This window comes from Perca fluviatilis, chromosome 5 (assembly GCF_010015445.1).
Source record: "Perca fluviatilis chromosome 5, GENO_Pfluv_1.0, whole genome shotgun sequence".
Classification (NCBI taxonomy): domain Eukaryota; kingdom Metazoa; phylum Chordata; class Actinopteri; order Perciformes; family Percidae; genus Perca; species Perca fluviatilis.
In genome coordinates, this window is record NC_053116.1 from 20,383,569 (window position 1) to 20,409,375 (window position 25,807).

Below are 25,807 nucleotides of genomic sequence, written 5' to 3' on the forward strand. Positions count from 1 at the left end.
GCTTTCATGACATTATATGACCAACGTTTAAATAAATAAATAAAGTAAAGTTCAAATTATCTTTTTCTAAATGTATTTAAAGTGTGCACAGGCAGAATATGACAGCGCTGAAACCTGATTGTTGTGATGTGAATTTTTTTAATTTAAAATTTGACTATTTACATGTCCAGATGATGGATAGTGTTGGTTACAAGAAAAATATCAATAATAGAAACAATATGATCATTAGCTCTACAGTACCAAGCTTCTGGCTTTCTCACAGTGCAACACTTTGCCGCTTGCTTTCCGCTTTGCTTACATTCCTCTACTGATATCCTTGTGTTTTCTTTTGCTAAATGTTATGGACAGCAGATCCTGGATACTTATAAATCTGTGGGACATTAATTTATTAAAGACACAGAAGGCTACAACCATAATTTCATTTTATTTATTTTTTTGGGGCTTTTCCTCCTTTAATGGATAGGACAGCTAGATATGAAAGGGGAGAGAGAGAGAGGGAAGACACGCAGGAAATCGTCACAGGTCGGACTCGAACCCTGGACCCCTGCGCCGAGGCACAAACCTCTCAGCACATGCGCGCCCGCTCCACCAACTAAGCCAACCCAGGCACCTACAACCATCATTTTTATGAGAATGATACCTCTTTACCATGGACTCATACAGTTGACAAGAGAATGCTAACACACGGCTAACTAGCACCAACAAGACTATTAAGAAACAGGTGCAAGGTCTAAGAATTAGAGCTTAGATCGGGCCCAAAAAATCAAGCCCGACCCTACCCGAGCCCGTGCACGTTGTGTCCGAGCCCGACCCGACACATTAACTGTAATTATGAGCCCAAGCCCGATTTAAACCTGACAATTTTTTAATACGCGGGTTATAACTGACGTTCTCAACTACAATTCCGAGTTGTTTGAACTGCAGAAATCTGTTTAGAATTATCTTAATGAATAATGCAACAACGACGAAGCATGTAAACTGTGCTGTTTGTTTATTCAGAATGGAATGGATCGCAAATGGATCCGAATGAAGAAACGTAAAAAAAATAAAAATAAATAAATAACCTCGACCCTAGCTCCCTCAGCTGAATAGTGTGGGTAACAGATCAAGGCAGCAACATAATCAAAGCCCTGGAACCATATAGGAGACTTTCTTGTCTCGATCACCTAATTAATACTTTCTTTCGTCACGGTCTGCATGCTGACGCACTGGCCGACAACAGTGCTGCAGATGGGGGAGACACGATGTAGCACAGTTTACCTCAGTGCAGGACATTTAGCCTACCCAGAGCTACGGGAGAAGCTGGAGAGGCATAGCTTTCTCCCCAACGAATTAGGCTAATAAAGTAATGATTAAAAAAAACATAAATGCTTGATCAAGGGCCCGGCCCGGCCCGAGGATAGCAGCGGAAGTTCGGGCTCGGGCAGAGAATCTAAACTCTATTAAGAATAAATAATTTCCTGGTATTTGGGATGACAAATGACAGGAAGAGCCCAGTGCCCTGAGATTTGCGATGCTACTGGTTGGCCTGCACTGCCATCCAGGCAGGGCACCAACCCTTGTGCTTAGTAGGACACAGCTGTGGACAGATGCAAAAAGAATTGGCAACAAACCTCCCCAACAAGCAATGTACAACTTGAGAACAGATTTGCACCACTGTTGCAGGACCATGGATCTCCATCAGATGACATGTACGTATATCCTCTCATTCTCAGACAGCAGGGTGACAGTAATCCTTAAAGCAAAAGCCTACAGGGAAAGCTAATGGCTGGGCCTCAAACTCTGATTGTGGGTGACTTTGCTGTTTAACAGTATATGACAGAAAGAATCCCACATATTCTGGCTGCACATCCAACTGTGAAAAACATCATAGTGCACATTCTGTAGGGACCACTGAGAGTGTGAAAGAGCAATCAGAAGTACTAAAACAACTCTTTACTGATCAATCAAGTGATGACAAGAGCCAGCTCCCTAAATACTGAGGTGTTTATCAGTGGCCCTCTACCACCAGTCAGAAGAGGAGTTAAGAGATACAGCAAGTTGTTGACTCTGAACACCTGGCTATCAACTTTATGTACCGTCCATACAATGAGTGCACTTTATTGACAAATTAAAGTGTTTCTAGGATTATAGACATCTTTTAGGGCAGATGGTAACCTGAAATCAGAAGTAAAACAGTCTCCAAACAATTTGACTTCCTGCGTCACTAATCTGCTCCCTCCACCAAGGACAAGAGACAAGATGAATCAATACAATGACGAAGACATAACACGCCAGAAACCTTGAAGGGGAGCCCCCTTAGCCCTCACCTGAAGAGAGTTTAATCCCCCCTCCTCGACAGCTTCAGAATCATCCTCTGTCTCCCCAGCCTGATGAAAGCACAGCACGTCTGTTACCACAACTGATTGTGTGCAAAATACAGCAAACTCTTACTGATATCTGTTGAGTCCAGTCCACAAGGACGATGGCACTCGTAAATGTTCCCAGGACAAGCCAGGACCCAGTGTGCCACTAGCTTTTTCTATTCCTATCTTGATATGCAATAGAAAGTGAATGGTGCACCCTGCTCAGTCATCAAATCCAACTAATCTGTTAACATATTCCATGCCATGTTCAGTCTGCTCAACCTGGCTGTATAATAGTAGCTCCATTTCCACACCCAGTTCTCGTTAAGTCAGCCCCTCCAAACTTTTTTTATGAATGTTTTTCGGCCTGAAAGGAAAAGTGTTAGTGTTGCTGCTATATTTAAAGACAGCAGCAAGCAGTTATCATGTGGTGATTTTGCCTCCTTTGAATGCCTTTGCACTGTGTTGAATAGCACACTTAAAACCCTGCTGTGAAGAATTTACAGATATCCAAGGTCCTGTCAAAGTTTTGTTGACAATTTAACTGCCCTGTCTAAAAGACAAAATTGTAGGAATTATGTGGTCTTTTTTAAACTTTTCATCTGTTACTGCATGTAACACACAATACTTTTTTTATTAACATCTTTCCTGAAAGCACCTTTATGGTTTGTTATAAGCAGATATGAGTTATTTTCCACATGAAAAAGGAATTTAATAAAAATTCACTTCAAAGTAAAAATGTTCTAACAGCTCCCATCAACTGTTATGGCGTTTTTCCATTACATGGTACCTGCTCGACTCACCTCGACTCAACGCATTGTGCGTCCGTTTTCCATTGCAGATTTTAGTACCGCTTCAGCATGGCTGGTCATCATAGCGGCGCCGCAGTAAACTGCCGTGACTTAACACGATACACACAGAACGTCAAAGGTGTGTTGTTGTCACAGCCAGAAGACACATTTTGTTTCAAATGAAGCTGGAGGCAGCAAAAAAAAAAAAAAAAAAAAAAATTTGGCTAAACTATTTAAAAATGGCGGGTTTGTTCAGGACCCCCCTCTGTCGCTTTCACGTCACCTTTTGGTATCGCCTCAGCTCGCTTGGAACCTCGACTGAGTTGGTACTAAAAAAAGTACTTGTTGGCAAGTACCAGGCAAGTCGAGTCGAGGCGAGTCGAGCAGTTACCATGTAACGGAAAAGCGCCATTACACAGACATAAAGTACTGATGTGGTTAAGGGCTGTGAAGACTGAATGGTTTCTTTCTCAACCTTTATTGTGCGTCTGCTCCTCTACTGTGCTTGCTGGTGTTTACACTGATTCTACCTCTACCTTCTTTAGCTGATCTTGGTTTAGCACCCAAAGCAGTAGGGATAGTGGCCATACACCCTAAACCCTCAAGTGTAATCAAAGCTTTGCAACAGAAGTACTGTACGTGTTTGGCACGTCCACTTTATGTAAAATAGTTGTTGTATTACTTGTTGTTCAACATCACAGGGCTCAGCTGATCTCCAATAAACATGATGTCACCGTAACCTCAGACCCTCCGTCAAAGGAGGAGAAGATCTGCCTCACTGTGTATGAAAACAAGGTGAGACTAAGAGGACTAAGAAGCCGTGCTTTTTAATGACCAAGCTGAGAAACCTGTGAGATTATTTATTAATATGGTATTATTATGTTGTGGGTAGCAAGGAGTCGCGTGTGTGTGTGTGTGTGTGTGTGTGTGTGTGTGTGTGTGTGTGTGTGTGTGTGTGTGTGTGTGTGTGTGTGTGTGTGTGTGTGTGTGTGTGTGTGTGTGTGGATATGCATTTCCATTATGCTCATGGCTGCAGTGATAACACTGACAATTTGCATACAACATTTCCTGCCCAACAGAAAGTTGTGCCACTCACTGTGAAGAACTGTGGTGTCAAAACGGTCACTTTAACTTTTTGGGCTTTTGACCTCGTGAAGAACATTTTCACTGTCAGAGACTGTCATGGAGACCTTATCCAGACTACGAAGCAACTCCCTCTTGGACCAGGTATGACGAAAACACACACAATCATATGCCCCACGCAATTTTGCATAATTAATGGATGTGTCATTTTCTATCCAGTTGAGACAAGTCACTGTTAATATCTGTTCAATGCCTTTGCAAATGCCTCCAGTCATGTGTTAGGTTAGGCTCAGTACTATAGAAATATGACTATTATCGTGATTTCTTATCATCTAATAAATGGAAAAAGGCACATTTTTAGATTGTCTCCAGCTTTGAAATATCTAATTGTATTCATTACTGCATAATGTTAGCCTGGATGCCAGCCAAATTTAGCCCCGCCCACAACATTCGAGGTCGGGAAGTTCGGTCTGGACTTGCTCCCACATTCACATACTTGCTCACATTCTGACTAGAATCTGAGTATGACCATGTCAGGCTAGCATAATGTACCTGTTTATAACTAATTTCATCACCTTTTTTTTCCTCCTATGCTCTTTCTAGGAAAGTCATACAAAATCAAGGTCCATTTCGACTCTGAGCATGCAGGCTTCTATGAACAGTTACTGGTCTTTCAAATTGAATCACACCAGCAGTCCTCAGATAAATTAGAGATTATGCGTATCTTGGAAGTCATACATCGGACATCATTTAATGAAGAGCCCCTCCCTACAGCCACAACCTCAGTGAGCGACCTCCAAACAATGAATTGGACACCTGCTGAAGGGTATAACAAGTTATTATCATGTAATACTCATGTTATTTATGTTAGTATGTTGATTAAATTAGTGTATGAAATCATCCAGTAGAGTATATGTATTTATTTATTTATTACAGATTTGATAATTTTAAAGGTCCCATGACATGGTGCTCTTTGGATGCTTTTATATAGACCTTAGTGGTCCCCTAATACTGTATCTGAAGTCTCTTTCCCGAAATTCAGCCTTAGTGCAGAATTCTAGCCACTAGAGCCAGTCCCACAATGAGCTTTCCTTAGTATGTGCCATTTCTGTGTCTGTAGCTATTGAGGAGGAGGAGGGGGGAGCAAGGTGGAGGGTGGGAGTGTGGCCTTGCAATACGTATTGGTCAGTAGTATTATTATTAGTCATCTAAGTTATTACCATCCTGTGTTCTGTCTTTGGTTTTCCACTCCAGTGTTGGATTGACATGGCTTAAGCTTGTGGTGCCTTTGAAGGGTTATCCGATGCCCGATAATATGAAAGACCCCAAGAAAGCTGACATGTACGTATTTTCACGTGCACATACACCCTAAATTGGATGTGAACATAATTTGTACCAGATTTTATTTAGTGTATTAAGGTAAACCAATTAAAGTGTTCACCCAGCATTGTGGCAAATTGTAAATATTGAATATATGATCACTGTCTTTATTATTCAAGTAAAGGAAAAGGTGTCTATCATTAAATAATGACTCATATAGTAGTCTCAGTCCACCTTAAGCAAAGAGCTGGAAATGTTACATAAACAGTGGGTGGAAATACTACATCTCAAGCTAACTTGCCTAGGCTGATCTGTAGTAAGTAAAAGGCAACAGGAAATGCCACAATGAGCCATACGCTTTCAAGGCAGAAAACACGTCTGCTGTGCCTGTAGAAGTTATTCAATTTTGTATATCTCACTGGGATCTTTTAGGGACCTGGAAAAGATGCCTCTGAACTGGGGGACCTACTGCCGGAGGTTCCAAATGCTGCTGCATGTGGAGGAGCTCCAGTTGAAGACAGATATTGAGAAATTCAACCAGAATGCGACCATGTGTAGACACAAAAGCAACGCATTCCTTCTCATTCTGCAGGTGATGTGCCTCACACACACAATAAAACATAAAGACTGACAACTGCTATTGTTTTGGCCTTTTGGAACTACACATACATTTTTTTTTGTCACCAGCTTGCAGGTGTCTATAAGAACTCACCAATGAGGCTGTTGGGGAACAATGTGCTGGTGACTGCTTTAAACCAGCCAGGAGTTTTTGAAAATAAAATATACAATGGCTGGGTCCATCATGTGGATGCAGAGCATGTCTACCTGCAGTTCAGTGAAGCGTAAGAACAGTCACTTGTTTAAAAACAAGAATGGGTCAAATGGGATTCAATGATGAATCCCTGAAGACACTGCCACAAAGATTATTTTCATTGTTTGGTGGCGTATTTGTCCAATTAAGTCAAAATGCACACTCATCTTTGTATTGCTGTAGATTAAAATCAACTAAATAATGAGATAGACGTGTATAACTGCATGCTGCTCTAAGCACCTAACTACCACACATAATTACATGTAAATTTGAATGCAGGTTCCTGAATTGTTTCAAGGAGGGCACGAGGTACCAATTTAACTTCTATCTCGGCCGTATGCCCCTGCGTATCCAGCATAGAGCAGTGCAGCTGGCATACACGAGCAGACTGAAGGAGGTGCTGTTCCCTACTGGACGATTTTCTTCTCACCATTCACATCTACACAGGTCAGACTACCTTAAGGTCAAGAATCCAGGGAAAACATTGAAAACGTGATCAGACAAGGTCATACTTAAGTATTGTGTGCCTTTTATCCCATTGGTCCCTAAAATTCAGTTTTCCCTGTGCATGTAAACATACCTGCATGTTTCTCAGCTCTGAAATCATTCATTTGCACCTATTTCTCCCTGTCCTTAGACTGATAGAACTTGGGGACAACCCAGAGCAGCAAAAGGCGGTTCAACACATTGTAGCTGCTTCCGCAAAACCTGCCCCCTACCTGGTATTTGGTCCACCTGGCACAGGTACTGTGTGTGTGTGTGTGTGTGTGTGTGTGTGTGTGTGTGTGTGTGTGTGTGTGTGTGTGTGTGTGTGTGCATCCTGATGCTTAAGTATTGATTTGTATCTACAGTAATAATAAATAATGTATATTTACATGTATTGGTCAGGCAAAACAGTGACTTTGGTGGAAGCCATCAGGCGGATAGTGGAAACGCAGCCCTCATGCAACATCCTGGTTTGCGCTCCTTCCAACAGTGCAACTGATCATCTCTTTGAGAAGATTCTGGAAGGAAAGATAGGAGAGCACGAGGTGTATCGCTTGTTCGCCCTAAGCTGCCCTGTGAGAAATATTCCCCAAAATATAAAGGTCAGGATTCTTTTCATAAGAATACATCATACATAAACAAACCTGGACATTAGCCTAAAGACAACACACATATTTGGCTAGAAGTCACATTTACCACACTCTCAAACAAGGATGGTTTATGAAGATCCACAAAGACATATCAGTACATAGTAGTTCTCCACCCCCATCAAATATCATCATAATTTTTGTTACTATGTTTTTGAACTTTTAAGCAAGTAAATCCTGACTAATTTAATTTAGGCTCTGCATATCTATGTGTACTGTGTGTTTTTGTCTATATTAATGCGTATGTTTTCTAGTCTTGCTGCAACCTGAACCGCAAAACAAACACACTTATGATGCCCCCTAAAGAGGAGCTGATGAAGTATAAGATCATGGCCACCACCCTGCTAACTGCAGGAAGGTACAGTACATTCTTACATGTGTTATAATTCTCTTTAAATAGCCAATTTTTCACAACAGATACATATTTTGACATTTTACAGTGTTGCCTGTATCACCCTACTGGCTAACACAAGCAAAAGCTGAGCTATAGTTCAATTTAGCATTATAATGAATTGAATTTATATAGCGCTTTTCATGGACTCAAAGTCGCTTATTATGTTGAGTGTAATCTTTTATACATTGAATGTTTTTCAAACTACATCAATTCTAATTACTTCAGATCCACTCGAAGTACAATTGTCAATTTAATGCAACTTTCTGTGCAGTAAATATTTACTTAGCAAGCCTATTTCATGTGAACATGTCATTCCCTATTTAACACTTGTGCAGTTGTTCTTCGAGTGCTTTGTTTTGGGTCTGTTATGCTCACAGACACCTTACATTACATTCATACAAGTTCCAGTTTACCTTAAAGCCCAGTTCAGACTGCTAAAACTTAAGAAAGTTAGAGAACCCTTGTATCAATAACTGCAATTCCTTTACCTAAATATTAATTTTCTCTCTCTCTCTCTCTTTCTCTCTCTCTCTCTCTCTCTCTCTCTAGGCTAGTGACAGGAGGGATTCCTGTAGCTCATTACACTTATATATTTGTGGATGAGGCAGGCCAGGCTACAGAAACAGAGTGTATCGTCCCTATAGCAGGTGACGAGCAAGCTGAGCGTGTTTAACATTACAGTATTTAATATTCTGTATGAGAATTAATGCCCTTAATGTTTCTGTTTGCTCCAAAGGTTTACTGAAACAGAAATGCCAGTTAGTGCTAGCTGGAGACCCTAAACAGTTAGGCGCCATCATCACATCCAGAGTGGCAGAGAAACATGGCTTGGGTGAGCACTGTGTATACCTTTTTATATATACTGTAGGTCAAGTGTTTGATGTATCAAATGTTTATTTAATGCAAAATCAGAGAATAATAGCGAAAGTTGAAGCAACTAACTCAACAGATCCTGAACTAAGTGATCACTTGCTCACTTATGTACTATCCATTTAATGCCTGTACCTAAGGAAGTTTAAAGACATTTATTCTGTGCAGGTGTGTCCCTGTTGGAGCGTCTGATGAACGATATCAACCTTTACAGGTCACATGAGACACACGGGTTCAACAACCGTTTTGTAACCAAATTACTGAGGAACTACAGGTGTGGTAGTGGTGATGCTTACATTTGTTGCTTTTTCTTCTTGCAATTTTACTTTTAAATAGGGTTGGGTATTGTTTGGTTTTTTTCCGATACCGGTCCTAAAATGATACTTTTCAAACGGTGCCGGTGCCTAAACTTTGCGTTGATACTTTAAAATAAAGAAGAGCATGGCATGTGTATTGCTAATGCCATATGGTCCGATTTTAATTATTTATTTAAAATGTAATAACAATTACTTATACCAAAAACTTATTTCACCAGTCAACTGCATTTGACAAAAAGAACCACTAGATGACAAAAGGGTATTTTACATAACATTGAATGCACCACCAGCTTCCCAACTGTAATTGAACGTACCATTAAGGCCCGTCTGTGTTGTTTCTCCAACAAATCTGAGAGCATCACCAGTGTCTATGGTGCAGCTACTCTCCGGTGTTGGAATCCTTTCCAGTGAAATACTGCCACACTTTACACCGTTTTAACCATATTTAAGCCAGCTATTAGCTAACGGTAGGCTATCGTTACCTGCTGCGAAGTGTAATGTTAACTAGCGTCACATGCAGCGATGCTTCTGTGCACCAGAGCACCAGACCAGATAGCAGGGCAGGCATATAAGTGGCACAAAAATGAGGTACCGAAATCTGTGTTGCTATTTGGCCCAGTCGTTTAGGAAAGGGTTTCGGTACACAACCCCACTTTTAAACTCTCTCTGTGATACCTCCATTCACTTGTCCATGCATTGTCTAAACATGTCCCTGGTTCACTTTTATTTTTTTAATGAGCTTCTTTCCTCTTCACTCACTCTCAGGTCCCATCCTGCAATTCTGAAAATTCCCAATGAGCTCTTTTATAATGGAGAACTTCAGCCTTATGCTCATAAAGAGAAATGCAATTCATACCGCAAATGGGAACACCTGCCCAGAAAAGTAATGTCCACACACACACACACTTACACACACACACAAGGGGCAATCCTCTCTCTCCACCTCTCTTCTAATTTGTTTCTCCTTGTCTCAGGGTTTCCCTTTGATCTTCCATGGAGTGGCAGGTACCAATGAACGTGACGCCAGCAGCCCCTCTGTTTACAACATGGCAGAGGTGGAGGTGTTGAAGGAATACTTAAAAACTCTCGTTGATCATCTTAAAAGAAAGGGGGTGACCAAAATTCAACCGAGAGAGATTGGCATCATTGCCCCATACAGAAAACAAGTGAGTATGTTAATACAATAATCCATGGATATATTATTAGACCTGGATATGGCACTGCAAGTCAGAGGCCAAGTGCCATACAACACAAAAATAATCCCAGATGGCCCAAAGTACATTTTCCCTATAGACCTCAATTATGAAAACACATAGTTAAAACCGCTGACAGGACACCTGAAATGGCAAGCAATGTCAATTATTATTAATTATTACTCTTTGTATTATAAAACATTTATGTGTCATATTTGTAACACTTTTCCAGAGCCTCGAAAAGTTGTTTTTTTGTGATGATATCACCTCAGTATAAAGTCTATGAGACAAAGAGACTAAGGCTTTTTACCGTACGTGCAGTGCAACTTTACTACGCAATCTATGCAATTATTAATTTTAGCAATACAACACTGCTAAAGTGATAGTTGCATATGTCACGGCATAACCACAACCCTGGAAAAACTTGATAATATCGTTACGTCTAGTGGCTCCCAGATTTTTGGCTGCCTGTGCAATTGAATACTCGGCTTGCCAGCCACAGGTAAAGTGGATGGGCCTATCTGTCGTCCTTTGGCTCTGCTGCTCCGCTCCATTTACCCGACCAGCTCAGTTCTAGGTCTGGCGCTGATCAGCCTCGATGCTCCGTTTACTGTTAATTTGTAGACATTTAAGATGCGGACAAATAACATTAATGCAACTTAGGGGGGAAGAGGATTCCTTCCTCACGTCATTCAGAAACACATGTCCTTCCTCTCCGACTGTTCCTCCTACAGCTCTGTGATGCAGGTAAGCCACACCCACCTCAGCCTCGCAACCAATAGGTGGATTGTGCCTGGACATATGTAGGTTTGAGTTTGATCAAACCCTGTAATGACCAACACTTCATCTGGTGAGGGTAATCCTGTTAATATCATCCTATTTTTGTGTGCCGACAGGTGGAGAAAATCCAGAATGCCCTTAAGACAGACAAAGATCTCATGAAGATAAACTTGGAAAACGTATTGGTATGGAGATAGAAAGTGATTTGTGGTTTGTTGCGAAACATGTTTGAGAGACATTTTTGAACTGCATTAATAAACAGACCTTACATTTATATTTTTCATAGGTTGGTTCAGTGGAGCAGTTTCAGGGTAAAGAGTTCAACGTGATTCTGGTGTCTACGGTGCGCAGCAATCCCAAACTGACTGCACACAAGCAAAGATTCACTATAGGCTTTGTTGATAATGAGAAGGTGAGAAACATTACACAAACACGCAATAACTCAAGCAATATATGATGTTCATGCAAGATAGCCATAATAAATTAGATGCTCCTTTTAGAATTTTGAGCACCTTGCTACAAACACTTCCATATCAATGAGAAGAAATTAATTTCCATGAAACTACTAATGTCCACAATGGTCGAACCAGCAGATCAATTCACGGACTAACATTTATACACGCACGCTAACTGAAACTATCTCCTCAGAGGTTCAACGTGGCAATGACACGAGCACGAGCCTTGCTGATTGTGGTTGGAGACCCAAGAGTCTTGAAAACTGACAAAATCTGGAACAAGTAAGGCATCCGTCTAAATCTCTTTTAGTGGAGAAGGATGGTTTGGACAAAAACACATCTAACTCTGACTCATACACTGACTTCTCTTTTTAGATTCATCTATTACTGCTTCCAACAAGGGGCTTACCGTGGCATTATAGTCTCTGATGCAGAGGAAGAGGAAAGTCCATTGACTGATGTACACTCACCGAGCCTCTGGTAATATTCACACATACTCACACACACATTTGAGTCTTTCTTTTGTCCGAAAATTGTCTTGAAGATTAATGGATGTTTGGGTTGTCTTTCCACCTTTGATCTACACCCCACAGTGAAGAAGGACTCAACAGCAGCTGGACCCCTGTTGAAGGAACCAACAGACCTTGCACACTCATCTCTCTCAGCTCTAGTATTTAACATAAAAATAAAGTGGTTGAGAAATTGAGAACTAAGTGTGCAGTTTACTCAGGACAGAACTGTCTGTCTTAAAGCATATCTACAATTGTATTTTATTTAAATTCTACAAACATTTTTAATGGTACATAAATAGAATTAGAGTGATACGTTTCCTATTAGATTGACTTTGTAAGTATCTCCTATCTAACAAATCTAACAACATCATTAGAGAGTTATGTTAAACTGGGCTATAGATATCTTTAATCTTGTTCAGACTAACCTAAAATGAACAAGATTGCTTCACAAAAATATAGACTGACTAATTTTAAGACCAAAACGTTTGCAGGAAATTCTGCCGGATGCGTGTCTTTTCGCCAATGTCCGTTTCCTTCTGCTTTCTTTGTGTTGGAATTTTAAACTCTGCATAGGTGTGGTGGCATAATTATCCATGACGATGTACACTAGCGACGGTGTAGTCTATCCACACGTTAGAGTCACACAACAGTCTCCTTCGGTAGGTTATCCGTGGCACAATCCACTCGTCATACAAGGGGAAATTTGTCTTGGGCACAGTGCTTCACATAAAAAAACATCACAAAAACAACATGAAAACATAAGAGACATTTGACTATTTGAATTTGTGAGAATTGAGGGGTGAGAAGAGTCTGGATCTGATGAGTATGTTGACCAGTCAGGATTTAAAAAGTTCCCATTGGAAGGCTCTTTAGTTTCTTAACTGGTGAAACTGGCTCTTAGAGGTGAGTAATGATGTTCAATGATGATGATGGATCTTTCTCCAAGTGGCACTAACAGCTCACACTGGGGTGTGATCTGGTCTTTCCATCTTGATGGCTCTTAAGGGATCAAAGGTTGTTTAGGTCAGTGGTCTGCTTTTTGTGATGGTGTAGGAGAAAAGGGGTTCTTCTTATCTCGATCGTTGCTGTTTGCAGGATTTTGTAAATCTGTGATGTCATGTTGGCCAGTATTCCAGATGTGTTGAAGAAAGAGCTGTAGCTTAAAGGTTGTGCTTTACACTACTTTGCACTATTTGACATTGACAACATGGCAGCTTAAAAAAAAAAACTGTAAGAATGAATAAAGAACTTCTGAAGATGTATACGTTGCGTTTTGGGGTATTGATTACCAACTCTCATCACTAGATAAGAACAGATTTTTCCCTTTCCATGACAGATCACTATAGGACTGTTGTTTGGGACCATGCCCAAACAGAAGTACTGCATAAATGTGTAAACAGACAATAGAAACTGCTATAAGTTATGTCTTAACCTTCTCTTATATTGTGATGTTATGTTGAAAACATTCTGACCTTTCATCCATAATTCAAAGACCATGTGGGCTGGATATTTTATTATTATATTATTATTATTATCAGTAGCCAGCAATAATGTAATAGTAATGCACATCTCTGATGTTTGTTTACAGACTTAACGGAGGACATTATACAGGCTAAAATAACTAGTCACGTAAAATAAAACCGGAAGTTATTATTGCTGATCTGTTCGCTGGCTGACTCATTAAAACAAATGTTTTTATAGCTCTCTTGTGATCAGATGTTTTTGCAGTTTCGCTTTGCTCATGTGGCGTTACGGCATATCAACTCGTTAGGTTTCGTTTCCCCGGACTGGCAGGCTGTGTGGGTGCACCTGCTTTAGCCATCGGAGCTTGACCGCCTCCGTGTTGCAGCTCCATCAAACCGTGTTGCAGCGCCATAAAACGAGAAACACCGCCCGTGTGAACTGTCCGGGGATAGAAAGGGAACCGTACAACCTGAGCGATATATTATAACCTCTTTGGATATATTGTATCCATACTCAGTCCGGACGTTTTCTTGTTTGAACATTTGTTTGATCGAATCAATCTTCGATCATGGTTAGAAAGAGGTTATCTATAGGCATATGCTGCCAAATTGGAGTCGAATTCTTTGAGTTTCTAAAGGAGAGTGATAGAGCATCCATCACAGACAGATTGGAACTAAGAGACATTTACAACAATGAGTTCAGGAGCAGGTGCGTTGTTCTATGTTATGGGGATATTATAAGAGATCTGTGTGTACGTTTGAGAGCTTTTATGTTTCCGGAATTAAATGTTCTGTGTTTTTTTATTTTAGAAATCCAGGAACCAAAGATCCAAACTTCGGTAACGTCCTTCATGCCTTGAAGGTGTCCAACAAAATAACTAGACGAAGAGACACTATTCGCTTCAACTCCACGGTATGCACTTCCGCTTTACATTTTAGGCACCTATAAATCTTATAACTTACAATTTACAATTTAATTTACAGCTTTTGAAATGATAATGGAGTCAGTGTGCAATCTTTAGCTGTCATCAGCTGTTTAATCGAGATCAGTGTCACTTTAATGGCACACTCTATTTTACCCTTGATGGCATACTTTTTCACAACAATTACAGTTAATAATAATAGCCTAATTATATATGTATATTTGTTATCACTTTGTTTAAAGTCAATTTACCCTAGCAATAGCATTTTTCTAGCTGTGTTCAGATAAAGTGGAAATACAAAATTGTTTTATATTATCCGGCTCATGCTTTGGTTTAAGTTGGTGGCACACTGTGAAATACAGTATGCAGTATTATAATATAATTTAAAACCACTTAATTATATTACTAATAGTGTAATTGGTCTAAATTATGGGTCAAATCACACATCTGAGCACTCTAAATAGTAGGTCACATGCAACAGTGATGTCACTTTGCACCCAGGTCAGTGTTACAATGTAAAGTACAAACACAAATCTATCTTTTTCAAATCTTGGTTCTAATAAATATTTGAAGCCAAGTTTTCAAGGGCTTTAATGTTTGAAACCGACATCATCGATTTGTCAGTAAAGCAAGGGTTTTGCCTCATAGGCCCCAATGACAAAATCACTGTTTGTGTTACAGCAGGGCGGTGTCATTTTCTTTGAAACAGAGATTCTGGTCTAAGAAAAAGCCCTTTTGAATGTCTTGAGACAGAAAGAAAAGAAAGTTTGCTGTCACATTTATTTGCATTTATATATATATATATATATATATATATATATATATATATAATATTTATATGGTGATTAGGTGCCTAAGGATACCATTATGTCCACTACTAAAATCATAATGGAGGACACTCAGTGTTCCATCCGAAGACAAAATTGACATGAAGTGATCCTCTGCACAGGTAACAGCTCTTTTTATGGACCAGTGGCACTCACCAAGGAGCAGTCGGCCAGAACCAGTCCAGAGTGGAGCGGCCGGTCCCAGGACAGTTCAGACCTTCACCTCAGGAGATCAGGCAGAGACGGGAGTCCGCGCCCGGAGGAAACTGGCCAGTCTTCTGATGAACAGACTGAAGACAGACAAGTAACAGGCCCAAATAATGAGTCATGACACTCCTCTTTTGATAATCACGCCCCCAAAAGCCTTTTCTGTGAGCGTGTTTGTTTTTACCTCTGCTTATCATCACTAGAGTGCTGAAAGAGCTGCTTATCTTTACTGTTCTTTTATTAATTTTTTGACATCCTCTACTATTTCTTTCTACACCGCAATCCTCTCAAATCAAACATGTTCAATGATTTTTGTAGGCAATTCAATACAAGAGAAAACTGAAGTGTGTTATTGCTTTAGATTTATTGTTTTAAAAAAAAAAGTCTCAATCAACAAATAAATGGTCCTCTTTAAAATCCAGACCCACAACAACAGGCTTAATGTACTCATGTGGCGTGTAGCAAAAGCAGATAGCATATGAAAATAGCATGGGTAGGGTTGTAAGCATAAACTGCAGGAGCTAAGATGGTAGCAAGCTAATAACAGCAGTCCACAAAGTTGTCAATTATACAGCTTCTCGTCAAATGCTTTTCTTTCATCAACTTCTGTCACTGGCCCTGCATTCACCTTCTCTTCTGCCTTTATTAATTCTCCTAAGAGTACATTTGAAATTAGGCTCTGTGAAGTAACACACCACTACTCTGCCTTTTAATACAGCGTATCATCAGCTGCTCTTTGTGCCCCCACAGGGCTCAGTTCATCTCTGACAAACATGGCATCCGCATTGACTCCAAACATCAGTTTGAGAACGGGAAACTTTGCTTGCGCGTTGAAGACACTTGTGAGGTATTAATGTTATGAAACTGCAGCGTTCTCATGATGGTCTCATGATAATCATCTGCTGAAAACACATAAAGCCATTGTTTGTCGTGGTGATACTTTAAGACTCTACTATATATATCTGTTTTGTTTTTTAAACAGTGCGTGGTAAATCTGAATGTGGAAAACACTGGAAAAGAACCTGTGTATTTCACCTACTACACCCCACTGCACTGGCTCAGGGACATTATTCTGAAGGATGAGCACAACGTGACCAAGAAAAACCCTCTGTGTCTGCAGCCAGGTAATGCAGACATCACAAACAAGTATACTTTCATTTGAATTTATGATGCCATATTTTGCACCACTGAGAGAAAATGTATGCACACAACAAACCACTATGATTATACTAAACATCACCTGTTTTGTTCTACGCTCAGGTGACAGCTATGAAATCCAGGTTCACATCCGCTGCAGTTTGGTTGGTTTCTATCCAGCTACACTGGCCTTTGAATTCAAACCAGACCTGCAGCCCTCCTCCGCTGCTTTCCACATTGTGCGCTTCATTGAGGCTCAGTGTAGAACTGCCTTGGGACTGGAGCTGGCACCTATAGCGCCCTACAAACCCCGCTCCCTCCCTGCCTGGACCCCTGACGCTAATTTCACGATTGTGGATGGACAACGACCTGAAGGGTATCAGTGTTTACTCAGCACACTGTTAAATATACAGCAAATGTAACATTGAAATGATGTACTGTATGTCTCCAACCTTAACCATATTGTCCCCTCTTACCAGGCTGTCAATAATGCAGCTACAAAATGTGATTGAGCTAAAACAGTATCGAGTACCAGCATACATGAACCAGCTCATCCAGTTGCTGAAGCAGTCTACTTATTTCTGCGATAGAAGGTAAATTCTGTATAATTTTTATATAATTTCATTTCCAGCTATAGGTAAATATTTAAAGGATAACTGTTTCCACCAAAATGGCCAATCTTGCAATTCAATATCTGCTCATTGGGACTATCGCTTTATGAAACATATTATTATGTTAAGAGACTGGTTAGGGAAATATCGTGGTCTTTGCATTGACTTGAATACATACAACTTGATTATTAACATTCAACCAAAAACAAGCTCTTTCTCTAACCTTAACCAAAGACACAACACCATCAACCCAATCACACAGCAAACACTGGGCCTCGGAGCCCTTCTCTGTCATTGGATTAAGGACTTTCTCACTAACAGACCCCAGCACGTCAGGTTTGGCCACCACTGCTCCTCCACCATCACTCTCAGCACCCCAAGGCCCAGCCCTCTACTCTCTGTTCACACATGACTGCACCCATCCCACAATTCCAACATTCTCATAAAATTTGCAGATGACACAACCATAGTGGGACTAATAATTGACAAAAATGAGAGGTCTGGACACTGACAACCTGGTTGCAAACACAACAACAACCTCATCATCAACACAAAAACAAAAGAAATCATTATTGACTTAAGGAAAACCAACAACAACAAAAACCACCCCACAATGGCCTTTGCATAAATGGAGCGGAGGTGGAGAGGGTCACAAGCTTCAAGTTCCTGGTCTGGTCCCAGTCTACATCACGGAGGACATGACCTCGAGCCTGAACACCACCTGCATCATCAAGAGAGCCCAGCAGAGACGGTTCTTCCTGAGGACCCTGAGATGCAACAGGCTTCCCCAGACACTGCTGATTAGTTTCTACCGCTGCACAGTTGAAAGCATTTTACCATATTGCTGTACTGTGTGGTATTCTAGCTGCACTGCTGCGGACAAAAAAAGACCTGCAGAGGGTTGTGAAGACAACTAAGAAGATGAGGGAGTCGGTTCCCCCCAGCCAAACCTGTGCGACATCCACTCAAGCCGTCTCCTCACAAGCAACCCCTCACCCTGGAAACCCCTTCTTCACTACCCTCCCCTCAGGCAGACTGAGAGCCCCAATTGTCACCCCAGGCCTAATGCAATGATGGACTTTATGCATTAAAGACAAAAACTTTTGTATTCATTGCTTCCTATATTTCTATTATTATATTTGAGTATTTATATATATCAGCATACTAGAGTATTTATAGTATGGTTAATGTGTAAGTGGTCATGAGTGAGGTGTGTGGGTGTGAGCATATATTTTATATTGTATTTTAATGTTGCAAATTGCATTGCTCCAACTAAGTTTTGTTGTGTAAAGCAATGACAATAAAGATCTATCTATCTATTTATTTATCTAAAGTGGTTTTGTTGCTGAAACCCAACCATAGATTCAAGATGTGAACCCTGGTCTTCGGTGTCACAGTCCTGTGCTGTGTATGTCCACTATCGCCCTGATCATAGATATAACACAACAACCATTATATATACACTGCCATACAATTAGTTTCTTTTCCTTTGGTCTGTTTAGAAGGGCCTTGCTGGAAAGTCCCCTGAGCTGGGAGAACTACTCCGAGAGGTTTCAGCTGCTGCTGTATCTGGAGGAGCTTCAGATGGAGGTCGACATCAAGAGATACAACATCCCCAACAGTGAAAAAGAAGAACACGCCGTCATGGTCAGAGATCGGGTCAACAAGAAACTTCTCATTCTGAAGGTTAATATGTGCTCGCCGATTCACGGATAAAACAGACTAGTACATATAATAATGCATATAAATTACAGCAAAGTAGTTTTAGCCATATAAAGCTAGCTTTAGTAATGCAACGTCGTTGTGCAGATTTAATTTTTAAAAGACACCTATGTATACTGGCTCTGGTCTCCTTCATTGGATGTGCAGTTAACTGGCAAAAGTGTAATCACCATAGAAATAATGGATCGCTTATATTTCTATGGTAATCACACATTCCTGAGACCAGGTTGTGATATGCATTATGATAAGAAAACAATACAGTAAAAAGACAAATGATATCTTGCATTAATCTGCATATTCATGCCTTTTCTTGTTCTCATTTACCTGCCAGGTACCTGGTGTGTCTGAGAACCGCCCGTCCGTGCTACGAGGGGATTCACTGCTGGCCTATCCTGCAGGAGAAAAAGGGGAGAAGTACCGCGGCTACGTCCACAGTGTGCAGCTGGACAGCGTCAAACTCGGCTTCAGCTCAAAGTAAGATCAAAGACATTACCGTAACATACATACAATAAGTGAAAATATTGATTTATTTTACTCATTCACACAGTTTGTGAATCTGTTTACAGATTGCTGGATCGCTTTGTAGATAACATGAAGTTCAATGTTGAGTTTACTGTCAACCGCCTGACTGTGCGCGTTCAGCACAGAGCAGCAGAGCTGGCATCTACATTCAGACTGGGAGAGGTGTTGTTCCCTGCCGCACCTGCCGACTCCTCTCAGCAACCTGAGCTTCCTCAACTCAGGTTAGGCACGCTAGCATTTAGATTGTATTTATCTTGTACAATGTGCTAGCTGGCTATTTTACAGCACCAATGTCTGTAGTTTCCCTCCCTCTACATACTGTATGTATGAAACATATGATCACACTAGAAACTACTCAAAATCCATGCCAGTATAGAAGAAATGGCTGTGCAAACGTGTCCAACTGACCCTCGTGCCCATTCACCTTAGTGCATGTGGAAGAAGCTTTAAAAGATTGACAGTGTTATGCTAACAATGCTGGCCCAAAACCTTGTGTTACCTAGTCAGAGTATGTGATCCACTGTGCATTTAAACATGGCGGCTTACTCTCGCTGTTACTCAGCTCTGACGTCATACCTCTGTTCCTCTATCTTCCTGTCAACAGGCTGTTTGATTCAAAGCTGGAGAAAAACCCAGAGCAGTATCAGGCCGTACAACACATTGTGGCTGGCTCATCCAAACCTGCCCCTTACCTGGTGTTTGGCCCACCTGGAACAGGTACAACAAGTACCAGCATATTACTTTTTCTTGGTCTTCAATAGAGCTGCACTGTTTAAGCGATTTAGGTTTGATCTGTTATCCTGTAAGCTGCCCACAAAACCAGACATTCAATGCACTTGACTTGATTTTGATGGTTGTTTGTCTGTTGAGGCAAAACTGTGACTCTGGTGGAGGCGATCAAGCAGATAGAGAAGACCCAGGCCTCCTGCCACATCCTGGCCTGTGCTCCCTCCAACAGCGCTGCTGATCTGCTCTGCATGAAGATTCTGGAACACGTGGATGAGCATGAAGTGTTTCGCATGTACGCCAGCAGCCGAGACCCAGAACATGTCCCTGAAAAACTAAAGGTCAGTGCTGGTGCGTTCGATGCATAATAATAATAATAATAATAATAATAATAATAATAAATTTAATTTATATAGTGCTTTTCAAAGACTCAAAGTCGCTTTACAGGGGAGGTAGATTACAAAAACAGTACAAAACAAAACAAAACAAGATTCAGGTACAGATGAAAAGGGGACGGGGTGGGGCTAGGGATAGGCAGAGGTGAAGAGATGGGTCTTGAGGCGGGACTGGAAGATGGTGAGGGACTCACAGGTGTGGATCTCTTGGGGGAGGGAGTTCCAGAGCCTGGGAGCTGCCCTGGAGAATGCTCTGTCCCCAAAACTGCGGAGGTTGGACTTTTGGATGTAGAGGAGACCAGCTGAGGTGGCTCTGAGAGACCGTGAGGGTTGGTACGGGGAGAGGAGGTCAGTGAGGTATGAGGGGGCCAGATGGTGGAGGGCTTTGTAGGTGAGGACCAGGATTTTGTAGTCGATCAGGTGGGAGATGGAAAGCCAGTGGAGTTGTTTTAGGACTGGAGTGATGTGGTGCCAGGATTTGGAGCGGGTGATGAGTCGGGCGGCTGCGTTCTGGACCAGTTGGAGTCGGTCGATGTTGGTAGAGCTGATGCCGAGGAGAAGTGAGTTGCAGTAGTCCAGTCGGGAGGAGATGAAGGCGTGAATGAGTCTTTCAGCAGCAGGGGGTGTGAGAGAGGGTCTTAGTTTGGCGATGTGGAGGTGAAAGAAGGAGGTTTTAATGACTTGACGGATATGAGGCTCAAGGGAGAGGGTTGCAGGCCTGGGGAGATGGGGAGACAATGGTGCCGTCAATGGTGAGAGTGGGGTTATTGGTTTTGCTGAGTGTGGATTTGGAGCCTATGAGGAGGAAAATGGAGGAGGATGCATGACGTATGTTTTTCCATGTGAAGCATTTCTTTGATAAAGAAAGTAACTGACATCCATTCACACTCTCATTCAATTAGTCACAGTTAGATCTTCTACCCTCTAGTGGACTTTATGATGCATAGCCCTGTCTCTATACGACAGAACAATATTGCTGCACTTCCTGGTGCTTTATGCATTTGATACAGTTGTATTCCCTAAGTCTTTTTCTAGCCTCCAGGTTTGTGTACATATACATTGTGGTATTTTTACAGGCATGCTCTAACCTGGTAGGGGACTGTTACCTATTTCCTGCTAAAGAGAAGCTGATGGGGTATAGGATCATGGTCACCACCCTGTTAACCGCTGGAAGGTAGTGAATGACTGACCTTTGCTCACCTGCATGACACCATAATAAAAAAAGTTGCATTTCACTGTTGCATATTTCAGTTTTTCTCATCCTGTTTATATTCTCTGCCATCCAAAATACTAACAGTCAACTTGTTCTTGTCTACTGTTCTATGGGAGAAAGTTTTCCACCATGCGTGTACTCTCTGATCTCTGCAGGTTCGTCTCAGGAGACATTCCTGATGGTCATTTCACTCACATTTTTGTGGACGAGGCAGGACACGCTGTGGAGACCGAATGTTTAGTCCCATTGGCAGGTAAAGATAAACAAACAGCAGTGTGGTTTCTGTAATTGTATTGAACTTGTTTTATGTGTTGGTTGATTTTTTGATTGATCCGTGGGACAAAGGGCTGCTGGATGCAGAGTCTGGTCAGGTGGTTCTGGCTGGAGACCCCAAGCAGCTCGGACCCATTCTCAGATCCCCTTTTGCGCTGAAATACGGCATGGGTGAGTACAGGCACACTCACATATACACTGTCCTGTTTATAACACTGTAGTTTGGATAAATGAGGATACCTAGTTCTGGAGTTTTTAAAAGGCTCTGCTGTCTGCAGGAGTGTCCCTCTTGGAGCGCATGATGAATGATTTTGCTCTGTATCAGAAGGACGAAGGTGTGTTCAACAATCGCTTTGTCACCAAACTGCTGCGCAACTACAGGTGTGGTACTAGAGGTGGTTATAAGTCACTCTTTACAGAAATCATGTGTTTGATTTCAATTGATTTGATTTTGTTTATCCTTTTCAGGTCCCATCCTGCCATTCTCAAGGTTCCCAACGAGCTCTTCTATGACGAAGAGCTGCAGTGTTGCGCGGATGAAATGTTACGCAACTCCTACTGCAGATGGGAATACCTTAAGAAGGAGGTAATGCTTCTTCTTTTAGCACACGCTAATACTCTACAGTGCATGTGCGAACTGATCAAGCATTCAAAATGACCAACGATACGTCTTCAACTCAAGACTTAATTATACCTTTGTCATTTAATATATAATGGAGCCATTTCATTCTCATTCTAGAGCTGAAACAGTGAGTTTTATTTCGATTTATTAGTTGAAACATTGTTTTAGCAAAATGCAGAATATTTCCTGGTTCCAGCATCTCCACATTAAGAATTTGAGGATTTTCTTTTTATTATGTCAATTTAAGTTGCATTTGGTTTTTAACAGTTAGTTGGGTGGGGCGGGGGGGGAAGCAATTTGAAGATGAGAACTTGGGTTCTAAGAAATTATGTTGGGCAGTTTTTTCAACTATTTCCTAGTCTATGCCGTAGACTAAACAATCAAAATTAAAGAGAAAATAACTGGCATACTAAGAAATAAAGAAAATATTTGTTCTAACTTCGAACTAATACTCACTTTCAGGTGCGGTTTTCACCTTTTTGATAAAGGATTTTCATTGAAGGACAGTGCATTTAACATCTTGATTTTAATCATTTTCTTAAGAATTTATATAAAATATACCTCACATACCTCTCAGGGCTTCCCGGTGATCTTCAAAGGCGTGACCGGTGTAGACGAGCGCGAGGCCAGCAGTCCGTCATTCTTTAACATAGCAGAGGTGGAGGTGCTGATGGACTATGTGAAGAAACTGCTGCAGACACACGCCAAGAGAGGCCTGGCTACCATCTCACCCAGAGACATAGGCATCATCGCCCCCTACAGGAAACAGGTCCAAATGAGTTCAACACACAGAATACAACAATGTAGCTTCTTTATGTTGCAGATTACTTGAGGCCAAGTACAAATGAACAAACGTTGAAGTGGAAAGTCATAATTAGATTAAAAGCTGAAGCTGTTTTTTCTCTTTGTCACATAGGTGCAGAAAATCCGTAAGGCCCTCGAAAAAGTTGGGAAAGACTTTAAATTTAAGGACATGAACACCCTAAAGGTAACAAAATAATGAACTTACAGTAAGTAAGAAACAGTGTCTAAAGTGTGCATACATATGAATGTTTGTGTGTGTGTCTCAGGTTGGTTCGGTGGAGGAGTTCCAGGGTCAGGAGAGGAGAGTGATCATGGTGTCTACAGTTCGGAGCAGCCCCAATTACGTAGAGATAGACAAACAGTTCAACCTTGGCTTTGTCAAGAACGAGAAGGTATACAACACATGCACATGCACTGTGCATATACACACTAAACATGATTCTGACACGCTCTTTTCTTGTCCAGAGATTCAATGTGGCTGTGACTCGAGCTAAAGCCCTGCTGATCGTGGTGGGAAACCCCAGGGTGCTGAACACAGATCCTACCTGGGCCCGGTATGTGTCATATGGCTGCTTCAGATTACTGCTGTCAGCATACATATATTCACATTTACATTTAAATTCAAGAGATCAATCCCTGATAACATTATTCTCTCCCTCCCTGCTTATCTACAGGTTCATCCAGTACTGCCGAGATGAAGGAGGCTACGATGGTTACGAGCACGTAGAGGAGGACGAGGACGTGGTGGAGAGACTCTCTCTCCTCTACATCAACATTAATGTTCAAGGTGACAGACGCGCATTTTTTGTTTTCATTAGTATCCCCCTCAAAATGATTTATTTATGTTAAAATTGTCCACCTTGTTTTCTTTCTGTGAATCTTTTCATGCCAGTGGAGACTGCAGAGAGCGCCGTTCAGCAGCACCTGGACCCCGAGTGGAGGAGCGACCTGTGAGGGAAAGGAGAACACAAGCTTCCATCCGGATTCATATTTGCATCAAAGTTTTAAGACAAGGTCTCTAAATTGGTATTTAAATTCTCATAAAAAAGGGCTTAATGGCACCTTTCCATGTGATGTTATTGTCTTTTTAATGTGAGCTACTGTATTTATAAACTTGACCAAAGACCACAAAGCACAAGGAGCTGATTCATGTTAAGAGCAGACAGTTTCTCTCCGGCTACCTCAGTGGACTGCACTTACACCACTTGGCTTCAAACAGCTGCAAACGCTCCTTGTACATAGTTAAAATCACCGCTTATGATTTGGAGACTTGAAGCTTAAATTTTAAGCAAACAAGACCATCAGCAATAAGATTGGCCATCTCTATATAGTCATTCTTAATGCCTGTCCGATTCCCTGCATAATCAGATGAAACGATTTACAGCATGCACTTTCACTTTCCCAGTGAGTAGTACGTTGGCCAGTTAAAAGGAAGCAGAAGGAAAACATTTTTTTTTAAGTTGTATTTTGTGGCTGATACCCAGGCAAAAACACAAGTCAGCCACAGTCAGTCATTTAACAGATGGAGAGAATTTGAAAGGATTCTAAACCGATCCTGAATTGGCCATTTTCCTTTTGTACGTAATATGTCTCTATTATTTATGAAATACATTGGGAGACGAGTTTTTAATTAATGTTGGTGGCTAAATCAGTTTGGCCACAAATAGATACATTACCAAATCGCTATGCTTCCTGCAAACAGCCATTGCAAAAAGAAAAATAGTATAAAAATATGTTGCATCTTTCTTTCACTCACTTCCAAAAGGAAAGCCCGCGCTAGCCAGATCAAGATGAGGCGGTGGTGCTCATGGAGACACTGCCACTGTAGTCCAGGGGTTTCCAAAATCAATCCAAAATAATTTCACCAACCAAAACTGTCTCAGGGTTATTTCATTGAATCGCTGCTCTTTTAGACTCATGAAGTTGTATGTGTCGTTGGCCTGTAACAGTTCTTACATAATTGTCAAATGGTCTACATAATCGCGGTGTCTTCGTTTAACCACAATTAATTGCTAACATTAGCTAAGGTCTTAAGATGTATGACTGGTAATCGATTTTGTTTAGATATGCCAAAAGATGTATCCTGGAATTAATTCAAAACTTTCATTTATTTAAAAAAATACATATTTTTAAATTTGACGGAGACAATTATATTGTTAATCGCAATTATTTCTGAGACAATTAATTGTACAGCAAACTTTGGAATAGTTACAGCTCTACATTTGTACTGTTTGTCTATGTATCCACTTATTTTGAAATCACCATTACACAATGCAGGTTTTTAAATGATTAACCAATTTAAAAATGTCTATTTTTATGTTTTGCATTTTCTGAAAAATAAAAGCTATTTCAAAACAA

At 41.0% G+C, this 25,807-nt stretch overlaps 2 protein-coding genes across 3 annotated transcripts in view; both read left to right on the top strand.

Moving 5' to 3' along the window:
- LOC120558882 (putative helicase mov-10-B.1) overlaps window positions 1-12,281 on the top strand; it is a 13,644-nt gene extending 1,363 nt beyond the window's left edge. For both annotated transcript variants that reach the window (XM_039800210.1, XM_039800209.1), the window contains 20 exons: window positions 3,838-3,931; window positions 4,216-4,363; window positions 4,823-5,045; window positions 5,474-5,560; window positions 5,972-6,131; window positions 6,227-6,381; window positions 6,630-6,797; window positions 6,988-7,094; window positions 7,239-7,438; window positions 7,738-7,841; window positions 8,427-8,524; window positions 8,614-8,709; window positions 8,916-9,021; window positions 9,830-9,947; window positions 10,039-10,230; window positions 11,154-11,222; window positions 11,324-11,449; window positions 11,686-11,774; window positions 11,868-11,972; window positions 12,086-12,281. In XM_039800210.1, coding sequence (XP_039656144.1) covers window positions 3,838-3,931; window positions 4,216-4,363; window positions 4,823-5,045; window positions 5,474-5,560; window positions 5,972-6,131; window positions 6,227-6,381; window positions 6,630-6,797; window positions 6,988-7,094; window positions 7,239-7,438; window positions 7,738-7,841; window positions 8,427-8,524; window positions 8,614-8,709; window positions 8,916-9,021; window positions 9,830-9,947; window positions 10,039-10,230; window positions 11,154-11,222; window positions 11,324-11,449; window positions 11,686-11,774; window positions 11,868-11,972; window positions 12,086-12,170 — 2,530 coding nt within the window. In that variant the 3' untranslated portion in view covers window positions 12,171-12,281. The remainder of the gene's footprint in view (window positions 1-3,837; window positions 3,932-4,215; window positions 4,364-4,822; window positions 5,046-5,473; window positions 5,561-5,971; window positions 6,132-6,226; window positions 6,382-6,629; window positions 6,798-6,987; window positions 7,095-7,238; window positions 7,439-7,737; window positions 7,842-8,426; window positions 8,525-8,613; window positions 8,710-8,915; window positions 9,022-9,829; window positions 9,948-10,038; window positions 10,231-11,153; window positions 11,223-11,323; window positions 11,450-11,685; window positions 11,775-11,867; window positions 11,973-12,085) is intronic.
- A 1,490-nt stretch (window positions 12,282-13,771) lies between these two features.
- On the top strand, window positions 13,772-25,786 carry LOC120558879 (putative helicase mov-10-B.2). Its single transcript, XM_039800205.1, has 23 exons — window positions 13,772-14,176; window positions 14,278-14,380; window positions 15,340-15,521; window positions 16,175-16,271; window positions 16,407-16,548; window positions 16,685-16,937; window positions 17,041-17,154; window positions 18,675-18,858; window positions 19,226-19,368; window positions 19,461-19,637; window positions 20,021-20,133; window positions 20,287-20,483; window positions 21,614-21,711; window positions 21,906-22,003; window positions 22,096-22,194; window positions 22,302-22,404; window positions 22,492-22,609; window positions 23,223-23,414; window positions 23,562-23,633; window positions 23,716-23,841; window positions 23,915-24,003; window positions 24,124-24,236; window positions 24,342-25,786. Exons 1-23 carry the CDS (start codon window positions 14,037-14,039, stop codon window positions 24,401-24,403), a joined length of 3,015 nt encoding a protein of 1,004 aa, XP_039656139.1. The 5' UTR covers window positions 13,772-14,036; the 3' UTR covers window positions 24,404-25,786.
- Window positions 25,787-25,807: the final 21 nt, after the last annotated feature.